The sequence below is a fragment of the Dermochelys coriacea genome, chromosome 3 (genome assembly GCF_009764565.3).
Source record: "Dermochelys coriacea isolate rDerCor1 chromosome 3, rDerCor1.pri.v4, whole genome shotgun sequence".
NCBI lineage: Eukaryota > Metazoa > Chordata > Testudines > Dermochelyidae > Dermochelys > Dermochelys coriacea.
In genome coordinates, this window is record NC_050070.1 from 32202569 (window position 1) to 32216093 (window position 13525).

Genomic DNA, 13525 nt, shown 5'->3' on the forward strand with positions numbered 1-13525 from the left:
GTTTGGAGGACTTCTTGCTGCTTTGTTCTGGGACAGGGTGATACAGGGCCACGAGGTCTCCAGCAGGGTGCCTCCAGACCTAGTCCACCCTGCCACACTCACAAACATGATTTCTCTGAAATTTGTTACGCATGCACAACACTAAACATGATTACTCTATAATTTTACACATGCACAGTTCTACTTACGCTTATGCTGTTAAACGTGATCAGACCAGACACTTAAAATTCACAGCAGGTTTCTCTCAATCCTAAATATACCTTTGCTCCCAAAACCCCGTAACCCTTATGCACCCCTGTGAACTCTGTCAGTTGGCACCAAATACGGTTGTCAGGTATCTAGTTTTCCACCGGAACACCTGGTCGAAAAGGGACCCTGGCGGCTCTGGTCAGCACCACTGACCAGGTTGTTACAAGTCCAGTTGACAGAGCAGTGGGGCTAAGGCAGGCTCCCTGCCTGCCATGGCTCTGCATGGCTCTTGGAAGCAATGGCATGTCCCCCTTCTGGCTCCTACTTGTAAGGACAGCCAGGGGGCCACAAGCTCCAGCTCTGCAGCTCCCATTGGCCAGGAACTACGGCCAATGGGAGCTGCGGGGGTGACGCCTGCAGATGGGGCAGCGCGCAGAGCTGCCTGGCTGCACCATCACTTAGAAGTCGGGGGGGGGGCATGCCGCTGCTTCCAGGAGCTGCCTGAGGTAAGCGCCAGTGAGGGCCTGCACCCATGACCCCCTTCCGTTCCCCAATCCCCTCCCCAGCCCTGATCCCCCTCCTGCCCTCTGAACCCCTCGGTCCCAGCCCAGAGCACACTCCTACACCCCAAAGCCCTCATGCCCAGTCCCACCCCAGAGCCTGCACCCCAAGTTGGAGCCCTCACAACCCCTATACCCCAACCCCCTGCCCCAGCCCGGAGCCCCCTCTTGCACCTCAAATTCTTCATCCCTGGCCCCACACAAGAGCCTGCATACCCAGCCGGAACCCTCACCCCCGCCCCGTGCACGCCAACCCCCTGACCCAGCCAGGAGCCCCCTGCCACACCCTGAACCCCTCATTTCTGGCCCCACCCTGGAACCCGCACCCCCAGCCCAGAGCCCCCTCCCATACTCTGAATCCCTTGGCTCCACTCCAGACACCCTCTCACACCATGGACTACTCATTTCTGGCCCCACCCTGGAGCCCACACGCCCTAACCAGAGCCCTCACCTCCTCCCACATCTCAACCCCCTGCCCCAGCCCGGTGAAAATGAGCGAGTGAGTTAGGATGGGGAGAGTGAGCGACAGTGTTGGGGGGTGGTAAATGGAGTAAGCAGGGTGTGGGGCCTCGGAGAAGGCAAACAGGAAGTTGGCAACCCTAGCACCAAGAGATCCCTGGGTTACACAAGGTTCTCAAAGAAACTTACAGGAGCTGTGTGTGAATGTGTTATGTACATATTTTGTTATATTAACTACTACATTATTGAGACTTCTGAAATACACAATTAAAATTTCTTACATTTAGATCAAACAGGATGCTTTTTAATGCTTTGGACTGTAATCCTGTCAATGAGTGTATGGGAATGGCTTACCATAAGGAGACTTTTGCTGAAGTATTCTATTTTCATATTATTCACAAATGTACATTTACAGAAAATTAGATGTCACTTACTGTAAAACAAGGCTGTTTCAATCGGACAAGAAGTCTCAATTTAGATTGGAAATATTGAAAATACTAAATTCTAATACTAAATTCCTAGGCCAGATAATGCATGGTAAGCTGAAGGCCAGGTGTGCAAGCTATCTGTACCCTAGGCCAGTGGATGCTGGGTATGGTTTGGATGCACATGTACCAGCTGCAGTGTTCTTGGATGAATCCTTTGACTTACATATAGAGTGGCATTGGAATCTTCTTTCCAACAGGTTCCTTGTCTCAGCATAAAGTATATGAAACCCTTTCCCCATCAGGTGTACTTCAGGACAAAGTGAGAAGAGGAAAGAGACTGGAGATAAGATGAAGTCTTTAGTGCCTGAGGGCTTTCATGGCAATGGAACAAACAAAATACAATAAAACTAGCTCTCAATAACAACGTTTTAGTTACTAATACTGATTACTGTTATCTGTTTTTTTTTTAGATGAGAAACAACATTAGACACTACTTTGTTGAATCTCCTCCTGTTAAATTATGTTACGATGTCATCACATGGATAGCAACTCAAGTAGCAATAAGTTACACAGTTGTGCCATTTGTGCTGCTCTCTGTAAAACCCTCTTTCATGTTTTACAGGTAAGTACACTTCACGGGTTTTTTAAAAATCACTGAACTCAGAGGCAAGTTAAATTATTCTTGTGGCAGAAGATCTCCTTTGAGTGGTGATAAAAATTTAGTATTTGGATCACTACCTTGCCAACTAAGTGAGTTGTCATCCAGTTTGAACAAACAAAATAAGTAACAATTTTCCTAGTTTCTTAAGCACACAGAGCACAAGTGCACTCTTGAATTTACTGGACTAGGAGCCATTCAGAGCACACATCTAGGATTAGAAAATGGGTTAAGGGGCACAGAGCAACAGAAATAAGTGACCACTGCCTAAAGTAACTCTCATGAATAACCAGCGATAAAAGGGTAAATAGGCATATATTTCTCAAAAGAGAGAAAGTGCTTCACAGAAGGCTCTTAAATGTAGCAGGAAAACCATTCTTTTTCTTTGCATTATTTGTTTGCAGTTTTAAAGTGACACAGATATTTAACATATTATACAGTGTGAGAAAAGAACGGGGAGTACTTGTGGCACCTTAGAGACTAACAAATTTATTTGAGCATAAGCTTTCGTGGGCTAAAACCCACTTCATCAGATGCATGCAGTGGTAAATACAGTAGGAAGATATACATATACAGAGAACATTAAAAATGGGTGTTGCCATACCAACCCTAACGAGACTCATCAATTAACGTGGGCTATTATCAGCAGGAGAAAAAAAACTTTTGTAGTGATAATCAGTATGGCCCATTTCAAACAGTTGACAAGAAGGTGTGAGTGACAGTAGGGGAAAAATTAGCATGAGGAAATAGTTTTTAGTTTGTGTAATGACTCATCCACTCCCAGTCTTTATTCAAGCCTATTTTAATGGTGTCCAGTTTGCAAATTAATTCCAGTTCTGCAGTTTCTCGTTGGAGTCTGTTTTTGAAGTTTTTTTTGTTGAAGGATTGCAACTTTTAGGTCTGTAATTGAGTATCCAGGAACGCTGAAGTATTCTCTGACTGGTTTTTGAATGTTATAATTCTTGACGTCTGATTTGTGTCCATTTATTCTTTTGTGTAGAGAGTGTCCGGTCTGGTCAATGTACATGGCAGAGGGGCATTGCTAGCACATGATGGCATATATCACATTGGTAGATGTGCAAGTGAACGAGCCCCTGATGATGTGGTTGATGTGATTAGGTCTTATGATGGTGTCCCTTGAGTAGATATGTGGACAGAGTTGGCATCAGGCTTTGTTGCAAGGATAGGTTCCTGGGTTAATGTTTTTGTTGTGTGGTGTGTGGTTGCTGGTGAGTATTTGCTTCAGGTTGGGGGGCTGTCTGTAAGCGAGGACTGGCCTGTCTCCCAAGATCTGCGAGAGTGAGGGATTGTCCTTCAGGATAGGTTGTAGATCCTTGATGATGCGTTGGAGAGGTTTTAGTTGGGGGCTGAAAGTGACGGCTAGTGACATTCTGTTACTTTCGTTGTTGTCACTCTCTCAGATCTTGGGAGACAGGCCAGAGTATGGAATACATCAAAATATATCATACTTCCAAAATATCCAATGACATGTGTGACTACAAAGCTGGGTTATGTCCATTACAGCTTATAGCAGAGTGAGGGGTCACCAAAAATTAAATTTTGCTATGGTAAATGTAGCATTTTACTTTGAAGCTGGTTATAGTCCAGAATTGTCTATTTTACATTCTAGCAGTAAATATACTGGGAGAGAGTTCACTTCTTATTGATTCCCACTCTACTCTCCAGTACAATAAAAGATATTTGAAAGAACGCTAGTGGAAATGTTGATGCCTTGCTGCTAAAGATCATATATACGGCATATGTATGGGCAGTCAGGTATTTAAAGTAGCTATAATAGTGGCCAAAGTTCTGATTAATTATTTTTTTTATTCTTCTTCTTTGTTTAGCTCCTGGTATTTCTGTCTTCACATTGCCTGCATCTTAGTGTTGCTGATATTGCCATTGAAAAGAACTCAAAAAGGAAGTATAGAGCAGGAAAGCATCAAGTCCTCATGGCCCAAAAAACTAGAAGAAGAAAATGTTTTGGGACAGAACAGTTATTCCACAACAAATAATAGTTTCAATCAGAAACGAGAAATAACCTGCAGATATCCAGCACTAAAGCAATGATTGGGAAATACTATGATGAATATATTTTGTATGTTTTCAAAACCCATTTTTAGCACCTTTTAAAGGGGTTTGTATTTGTTTGCAAAGGTGTTTAGTAAGAAAAGAATGCTGTTGCCTAGGGAATATCATATACAATAGTAAGACTGGAAACAAAGCAAATTAACCCCTCCTATGCCGTGTCCCTGTGGGTCATGCCTTATATAAAAATATTACCATTATTTCAATGGGCACTCAGGACTTACAACGTATGTCCATAGGGTCAGATGTGTGCCCCTTTGCTGAATGTACGTTGTGTATCCCAAGGCACTGATGGGGTGGAAAACAGCTGTGTCAGTCTAAATTAACACATGGAAATTAACTTTTCCAAATGAATGACTTGCCTTAAACCCTCTATCTACTGAAATATTGTTTCTAAATGGTAATTTCATGTTTAATATTATGTGGAAACTGTATAACGTTGGGTGCTGTTTTAAAAAAAGACAGGACTATGAAATGGGAAACTGTTGAAAGGCTGTGAATATTTAAAAAGGTATTGCAATAAACATCTCAGTATTTGGAGGGTTTTCTTAGATCTCAAACTATTACAGTATGTTGCGGAACTGTAAACGTTACCAATGCCAAATTATAGCTTAGCTTGATAAAGAGAGTCTAATTACAAAGAGCCCTTCTGAAAGGATTTTTTTAAAATTAAAGATTCACCTTTTTTGCCAGGGCTAATAGCTCTGTTCTAGGTTTATTTTATTTTGTTGTTTTTAAAACACTAAGTGGACTTTGAAGCTAGAGACAAAATGGCAGCCATAGTAGAATACAGATGAAGACACTGCGCAAGCCACCAGGCTTTCCATCAGTGAAAGTGCTTCTTACCCTCAGCTACTGGAGTTCCTTATTCTAGCACTTAAACATTTTACAAATAGTGATTTTATAATCTTTAAGAAGCCCCTCTGAAGTTTCTCAGACATAAAATGGTTAGTTGAAGGTGCTTACCATATCACATAAATATAACCAGATTACCTTGAGGTTGTAACTCAAGTTAATAGAAAACAAAAGATGAAATCATATGTCAGTAAGGCACTGTATGCTTCATCTTGGTCATCCATGGCCCTTCACCCCAAAATGCCTGTGGGCTTTAAGAAAAGCTTTTTTTTTTTAAATTAAGATTTCAGATGCAGAATTCATACTACACTTTTAGGTAAGATCATGGGAGAAAGCAGTGTTCGGGAATGTGGGACTGATATTTCATTTTGAAATTATATCAAGGAAGTAATGTTGTGATAATATCTGTAACAGACATGTATTGTGGTAATGGCGTCTGCTAGAGAAAAAAATGTGTTTAAAGGGCTATGTTTTTATTTGCTTATATTCTGTATTATTTTCATATGATTTTTAGTAAATGCAAACTGTGTTTATCCACATGGTGTTTTAACTTTGAAACTTGTACAAAAAATGCCAGAGCAACAGTAATGAAACTTATTATCAAACAACCGGCAAATGAGGTGAGTAATAAATTTCTTGATTAATATTTTGGATCCTAAAAACTTCTTGGTTATGCATCTTCCAACATTAGTTGACTGAATATTGTGAATGAGTACAAAAAAGGCAATTTTTAGCTTTTAGGGACACTAACAAGAAAAAATATAGTCTTCTCGTCATCTAAATGTCAGAAGGCTTCTTCAGCTCAGTTTCCACAGAACCTACTCTTGAGCTGGGTCAGAATTACGTTCCCAAAATTCCAAGGAAGATGAAGACAAGCTTCTCTTACATGTGGATATTAGCACAAATCTATCAATCCACACAGCTAGGCAGAACTGAGTATACCCTGGATATGTCTACACTACATTAAAAACCCCATGGCACTGAGTCTGAGCCCAGATCAGCTGACTCAGACTCCCAAGGCTCAGGCTACAGGGCTAAAAATAGCAGTGTGGATGTTTGAGCTTGGACTGGACTGCAGGCTCTGAGACCCTCCCCCCTTGCAGGGTCTCAGGATATATCAACACTGCAATATAAGACCCGTGGCTGGCATGGGTCAGGTGACTCCAACTCGGGGGGCTCAGTCTGTGGACTATAAAATTGCAGTGTAGACATTCGGAGTCAGGCTGGAGCCTGGGCTCTGAGACCCCCTCCATGGGTGAGGATGCCAAAGCCTGAACATGTGCACTGCAATTTTGTAGTCCTGCAGCCTGAGACCTGCAAGCCCAAGTGAGCTGATCTGAGCGAGCCAGAGCTAACCCATGGGTCATATTGCAGTATAGACATACCCTGAGAGAGCAGTTAACTCTGCACTTCAAAAATGGCTTGGATACTGGCAGTCCGTGTAACTGAAAATGATCACCCTTAAAAGAAAATGAACAGATTTGTAAACTCCTACCATGGTTATGCAAACAGACCACTCCATCCACTGGGCAATGGTTATCATACCTTGTTTTTCCCAAACACATCTATCTTTTCACATAGTATATGGCTAAGGGCAGGTTGATCTATCTTATTCCACAAAAAAGCATAGAATCATAGAATATCAGGGTTGGAAGGGACCCCAGAAGGTCATCTAGTCCAACCCCCTGCTCAAAGCAGGACCAAGTCCCAGTTAAATCATCCCAGCCAGGGCTTTGTCAAGCCTGACCTTAAAAACCTCTAAGGAAGGAGATTCTACCACCTCCCTAGGTAACGCATTCCAGTGTTTCACCACCCTCTTAGTGAAAAAGTTTTTCCTAATATCCAATCTAAACCTCCCCCATTGCAACTTGAGACCATTACTCCTCGTTCTGTCATCTGCTACCATTGAGAACAGTCTAGAGCCATCCTCTTTGAAACCCCCTTTCAGGTAGTTGAAAGCAGCTATCAAATCCCCCCTCATTCTTCTCTTCTGCAGACTAAACAATCCCAGCTCCCTCAGCCTCTCCTCATAAGTCATGTGCTCTAGACCCCTAATCATTTTCGTTGCCCTTCGTTGTACTCTTTCCAATTTATCCACATCCTTCTTGTAGTGTGGGGCCCAAAACTGGACACAGTACTCCAGATGAGGCCTCACCAGTGTCGAATAGAGGGGAACGATCACGTCCCTCGATCTGCTCGCTATGCCCCTACTTATACATCCCAAAATGCCATTGGCCTTCTTGGCAACAAGGGCACACTGCTGACTCATATCCAGCTTCTCGTCCACTGTCACCCCTAGGTCCTTTTCCGCAGAACTGCTGCCGAGCCATTCGGTCCCTAGTCTGTAGCGGTGCATTGGATTCTTCCATCCTAAGTGCAGGACCCTGCACTTATCCTTATTGAACCTCATTAGATTTCTTTTGGCCCAATCCTCCAATTTGTCTAGGTCCTTCTGTATCCTATCCCTCCCCTCCAGCGTATCTACCACTCCTCCCAGTTTAGTATTATCCGCAAATTTGCTGAGAGTGCAATCCACACCATCCTCCAGATCATTTATGAAGATATTGAACAAAACGGGCCCCAGGACCGACCCCTGGGGCACTCCACTTGACACCGGCTGCCAACTAGACATGGAGCCATTGATCACTACCCGTTGAGCCCGACAATCTAGCCAGGTGCGGATCTTACCCATAAATCTGTAACATCGCTTGCATTTTCTCTTTCTGAAAGGATATCAGACTAAACAGGAGACTAGTCGACATTGAACACACTTCTCAGCTTCGTTTGGTTTGTCCCTTTCTGTTGTTGTTGAGCTGGGTCCTCTCCTTCAGAACCCGGGCCCTCTCCCAAATGGCATAGAGTCTAATCTGGCACGTCATATACATATCTACATGTATAAGCACTACATATGCAAACAGATTTGCCAGGATGCCAATGCAATACAATCTTTATTTGGTAGCCTCAAACCAAAATGTCTCCTTCTCCCTTAGTAATCTGGTATTTTCTTTTGGTATGCACGCCAGTAGACATCATCACTTTTAAAAAGACATTTGCCATTAGTTGTGCATTTGCAGTAACAAGAGTGAATATCCTGTAGAAGAAAGCACTCACAGAATTAAGCAGGCTTCTGATGCAAATACAATTTGTGCTGGCCCTTAACTTCCTGGGGAATTGGCATAGATACAGTATCATTTAATACTTGGATATGAGGGAGTATAGATAGTTAAGCAACTATGTACATGCACCAATTGAGCACTATCTGCAAGATTGCTAGCTTTAAATTGGACATATCTGTCTGCTTCTGCATTTAATGTCATATTTATCACTCTTGATTCCAATTTGGAATTTTGAAATTCCACAAATGTTACCATTGCTGCATAAGAAACAAAAGAAAATGAATTTCATTAGTCTTGGGTAGAATTAGTACCCTTAGAATTTTATCTCTTTGTAATATGCTCATCTGTGAACATGAAAATACATAGAGCCAAATTCTGCTCTTAGATGAGAATACCTCCTATTGATTGCAATGGGAGTTGTGTATGTTTATCTCAGGGCAGCCTTCAGTCTTCATGCTTTATACTGTTGCTTTCTCTGCTTTTTGTTACTTACTTTGCTATAACAAATTAAAAATACCAAATTCTGTTTGTGAATTAAGTTCAAGAGCAGCCTTCAGTAAATTTAATTATTTAAAGGTTATTCAGATAAGAAATATTTAAGAACAGTATTTCACTTTAAAGGCTTATGTAATCTTTTTAGATGGCTATTTTAGTGATATTGTAATCTTTAAGAAGAAATTTGAAGTTTATCACATACAAAAGTCATCTGCTTTTAAATATTCAGTCTCATTTTATTTACTGCCTCATATACACATTAGATGAGGGATTATATTGAATTCCAATTAAACATTTTTATGAGGGCTAAATATAACTCATCCTTGTTTGTAATGTTATGGTGCTTTTTAGACAGTTGCATATTGAGGACAGTTCTTCTGGGCACTTAATGAAGAGTTAATGCTCATTTTTAAATGTAGTATCCCTCATAGTAACTGTTCACTAATTATTTTTAATATTTTACGCTTATGCATTCGTTGAAGAAAAGAAATTTAAAGAAGAATACTTTGAGTGGTGCCTACTACTGTCACTAGAGTGAAAGATCTGTTAGTTTTAAAAATGTATATAAATCCTGTTTTATTCAGCCATAGACATTTCAACAGACACTTATCATACAAGATTTCTGCACAGGTAAAGGTTTTTTTAAAGGGACATGTGAAAAGATATTTTCTTTAAAAATAGTCTTGTCTATTTCAAATAACACCTTAAGAGAGAAGATGTTCAAAGAGAGGTGCATATAAATAATTGCATGTGCCCTGGTCTACACACAGATTTTGTATAAGCATTTTGGTTAACAATGTGGCTATTTTATCAAAATACATATATGGTAACACCTAGAGTGGACTCCATTATACTGCTAGTTTATATAAAAGTGCTTATAACACAGTAGTTTATTCCTCTGCCCTTAGGCGAATAAGCCATACCAGTATAAAATCCTTTATATCAATTGAAGTGCATCCACACTGGGGAGAGAATTATACCATATTAATAATACTGATATAGTTATAGTACAGTACAACTGTTAAGTAAAGACAAACCTAAGTACTAAGATATCATGGATGAAATCCTGGCCTCTTTGAAGTCAATGGCAAAACTCCCATTGACTTTATTGGGGCCAAAATTTTACCCCATGAGTGCAAACTGTATATCAGCATACACATATGGCTACCTCTTCTCCATGTGTGCATGCAAGTATCTGAATATGGGCTTACATAAACTTTAAAAACCTGGCCTTAGATAAAACATAAAGAAGTTTAAAAGTATAATGTAATTTCCTCCTCAACAATCGCAATGTTTGTTAAACTTTGCTTTGTAACTACCTTGGTGTGTTTAATGTTTCTAATTCTCATTGGGGTTATGTGAAATCAGCCTTGAAAATTTCAAGGTTTTTCCTAAAAATAGATGTGTTTTCAAATGAAAAATTGAAATGTTGCCTTTTTTCCTGAAAATTAACCAATTTTACAAAATCACAATTAAATGTGAAGTTTTCAGATTTAATGGAAAATATTTTACATCCATAGTTCTCGTGCATTAATATTCCAGTTGTATACAGCATTTAAGTACATGTTTAGCCTCAGATATGTTCTTAACCCCATCCTTATTCAGCACAGCACTTAGGTATGTGATTAAATCCAACTGAAGTCAATGGGACTTAATAACTGTTTGTTTGAGATGAAGAATGTGCCTAAGTTCTGTGCTGAATAAGGATGAACTTAAGCAGGTACTTAAGTACACTGCTAAATTGGGGCCTTCCTCAATGATGCGGTGTTTCAAACAGAAAAACTGCAGGGGGTGATTAATAAAATAAACTAAAATTACTTTTTAATATTTTAATTTCATAGATTTCTGATTAGATTTTTGTATTTCTTTGGTTACCAAAACCTGCATTTCAAGCCTATTTGTATTCCCTTTAACAATATTTTAAATTCTTTTGGAAGCATTTTGGTTACAGAAGAGTGCAAAAGTAAGCAAATAACTGTACCAGTAAGTTGGCCAGTTCATCCTCTTGTATCTTTCTCCAGGCTATTAGTCTTCAATGGATTAGTCCTGGTTTAGTATTTTAAAAATAAAAAATGACATGTTTTCATAATTTATTATGTATATCCTTATAAAATTGTGAAAATGCAACTCTCTGGACCGAGAAACTGTTATGGTCTGTGGTGTGCATAACCATATGTAAGTGTCTTTATAACTATTTACACAAAACTAGTTTGTTCCCCTCGGATCATATATCATACACCACTGAATTAAGTTCTGTTTTTATGCTGCTACTTCAAAGAAAAGATAAACCTCAGAATGTCAGTCACATTAAGGTCTGAATAAAATGTATGAAAGGACTCGACTGGGCTGTGGCAAAAATGATCTCCTGATCAGTATCCTAAAGTGAAAATATAACTGTTAAGCCAGAATCCAAATGCAAAGTAAAGGTCTCAGCTGAAGTTTCAAAACAATCTCCACTTAAAGATTGCCCGCAGCCCAGTCTTTGAACACAAAATTTGACTTCCCATTGCCAAATTATTTGAATGGAAAACAATGTAGGGCTGCTTTCAGGTGGACCTTTTCCAATTGCTCCATCAGAGAAGGGAAGTGAATAAGGAAAGGAGATTTTGGAGAAAGAGGTTTAATTCACTGAGATATTGACCTGGCATGGGAACTAGACTGAGTCAGGAAGAACACCCAACTTGGATTCATGGTAGAGTTCTTACCAAAATTTACAATGTGAGCAGACGCCATTGGTTCATCCAGGGTTATGATTTTAATTCTCTTTCCTCCAAACCCTGAAAAGGGTTTGTATGTCCAACTAATTACAATCACAGCTTAATGAAACAGAGTGCCAAGTACTGGAAATCTCTAAACAGTATGGCATAGCATATCAATGGTGCAGCAACATTTTGTCACAATGGGTTAAAGAAAAGGATATTTGCCTACAGGTTTCTTTTTTGCCTTTTTGTGTGTTTCAGTTCTCTTAACTTTTTTTTTATTAACAAGTTTCTCATTTCATACAAGTTTTCTTGACCAGTGATATTGACTATTTCTATGAAGAGTCTTCTGACACGTCTTAGAGTGACAAATGGTGTAATATGATTTAGTAGTTACTAGGTAGTTATTTTTAAATTCCAGACCTCAAGAGTATTCTAGATCAGTTAGAAAAGAAAATTCCAAATGTATTGAATGGAAACTAGTTTAAGTCAAGATGGGTGAACATAGCATTATTCAAACAATATAAGATGATGTAATAAATTATTCAATTTAAGAATCTAAAATATGAAATTTAGTTCTTTCCTGTCTTGGTTACATATTTAAAGGTATATTATTTACCTCAGTGCAGACATAGTTATGCACCCAAATACCCACACAGAGAGTTGAGAAAATAGGCCTAAAAGTGGATAGTTATATGAGTATTCCTCAACTTGCCTTTTCTGGTTCAGAATATAATGCATTGTCCGTGAATTTCATTTTTATTATTCCAAAATATATATTTTTTAAAAAGTGTTATTTTTCAACAGATCCATAAACCTAGATCTTGATGTATGGTAAATTAAAATACCACTGTGTTAGTTACACTGTTATGTGATATTTTAATAATTACTCATTTCTAATTTGTCTCAGCATTGCTGCACAGGTAGCAAGTTGTTATGTTTTAAAGGTGTTTTTAACTTGCATATAAATGTTTTCTAATTTGTGTCTTTAAAATCTGATTAAACAGTAGTTTAAAGAAACCTTGAATTTGTTCTGCTAATTTCATTTGTGTCTTAAATAACTGCTAAGTAGTAAAGTTATTCAGTGCATTGCAGCAAACCATGAGATCTAACAAGCTAAGTAGACCCTTTGCTAAAAAAGAAATGTTTTCTTCACCAGGAGATCAGACCTCTGATACCTGAACTATTCACCACTACAGTTAGACTATCTAACAATGTTAAAAATAATAATGAAGGAATAGTAGGGATGGATGAAGAGCCTCCAAATAATTTAATTCAAACTGAATATTAAGGGTTATCGATTTTAGGGATATGGGAAAAAACTATAATGGAACTAATAGGGGGTAAAATGTGAGCTATGATCGCCAGTGTAGTTAGGATGGCATCAACACCAGCCTCACAGAAATAGTGAGAAAGAACTGAGTTTTTTCACCGAGTGTCTGTGTATCCTTCAAGAGGAGGTAATGGCAAAGTGATTCAGGCAGCACTGAGTGGACATGGTACATGACCAGATCCTGGTAGCAAGATCACAGTAACAGGCAGAGAAGAAAGGAACGCTGTGTGTGTGTATATATAATATTTATTATAAAAATTTTGTTTTTATGGTATCTGTGTAAATTTCACAATAGTGAGACTACAGGGCACAGAAACACTTCTCCCAGCCAATACCCCAAATGAGTTAGGGATGACTTTTAAATACTTAAGCTACATGACTGAGCCTAAATCAACTTTGCAAAGCTGTTATGATAATTTACCAGGCACAAAATCAACTGACCTGTCATTTGCTGTGTGGGGATTAGTGAAAATGACCTCACAAAAAATTGTATTGTTGTAGATATAGTAAAGTGTAACATCCTTCACATGTGGGTGAAATAAGACCATCACTGTTCTCTTGAATTAACTCACTGGATTTATGGCTCATTACAACAATCTGTAACACACTAGCCTCCTCCCCTGTGACTGCAGATGTGTTAACTGA

The 13525-nt window shown here is 39.3% G+C and overlaps 1 protein-coding gene across 6 annotated transcripts in view; it reads left to right on the forward strand.

Moving 5' to 3' along the window:
• Positions 1-12567, forward strand: part of MBOAT2 (membrane bound O-acyltransferase domain containing 2) — a 194984-nt gene extending 182417 nt beyond the window's left edge. For 5 of the 6 annotated variants that reach the window (XM_038396463.2, XM_043510276.1, XM_038396467.2 and 2 more), the window contains 3 exons: positions 2107-2258; positions 4142-6861; positions 7909-12567. In XM_038396463.2, the coding sequence (XP_038252391.1) occupies positions 2107-2258; positions 4142-4364 (375 nt within the window). In that variant the 3' untranslated portion in view covers positions 4365-6861; positions 7909-12567. The remainder of the gene's footprint in view (positions 1-2106; positions 2259-4141; positions 6862-7908) is intronic. The other variant, XM_043510274.1, reaches the window with a different exon arrangement.
• The last annotated feature ends 958 nt before the right edge of the window (positions 12568-13525 follow it).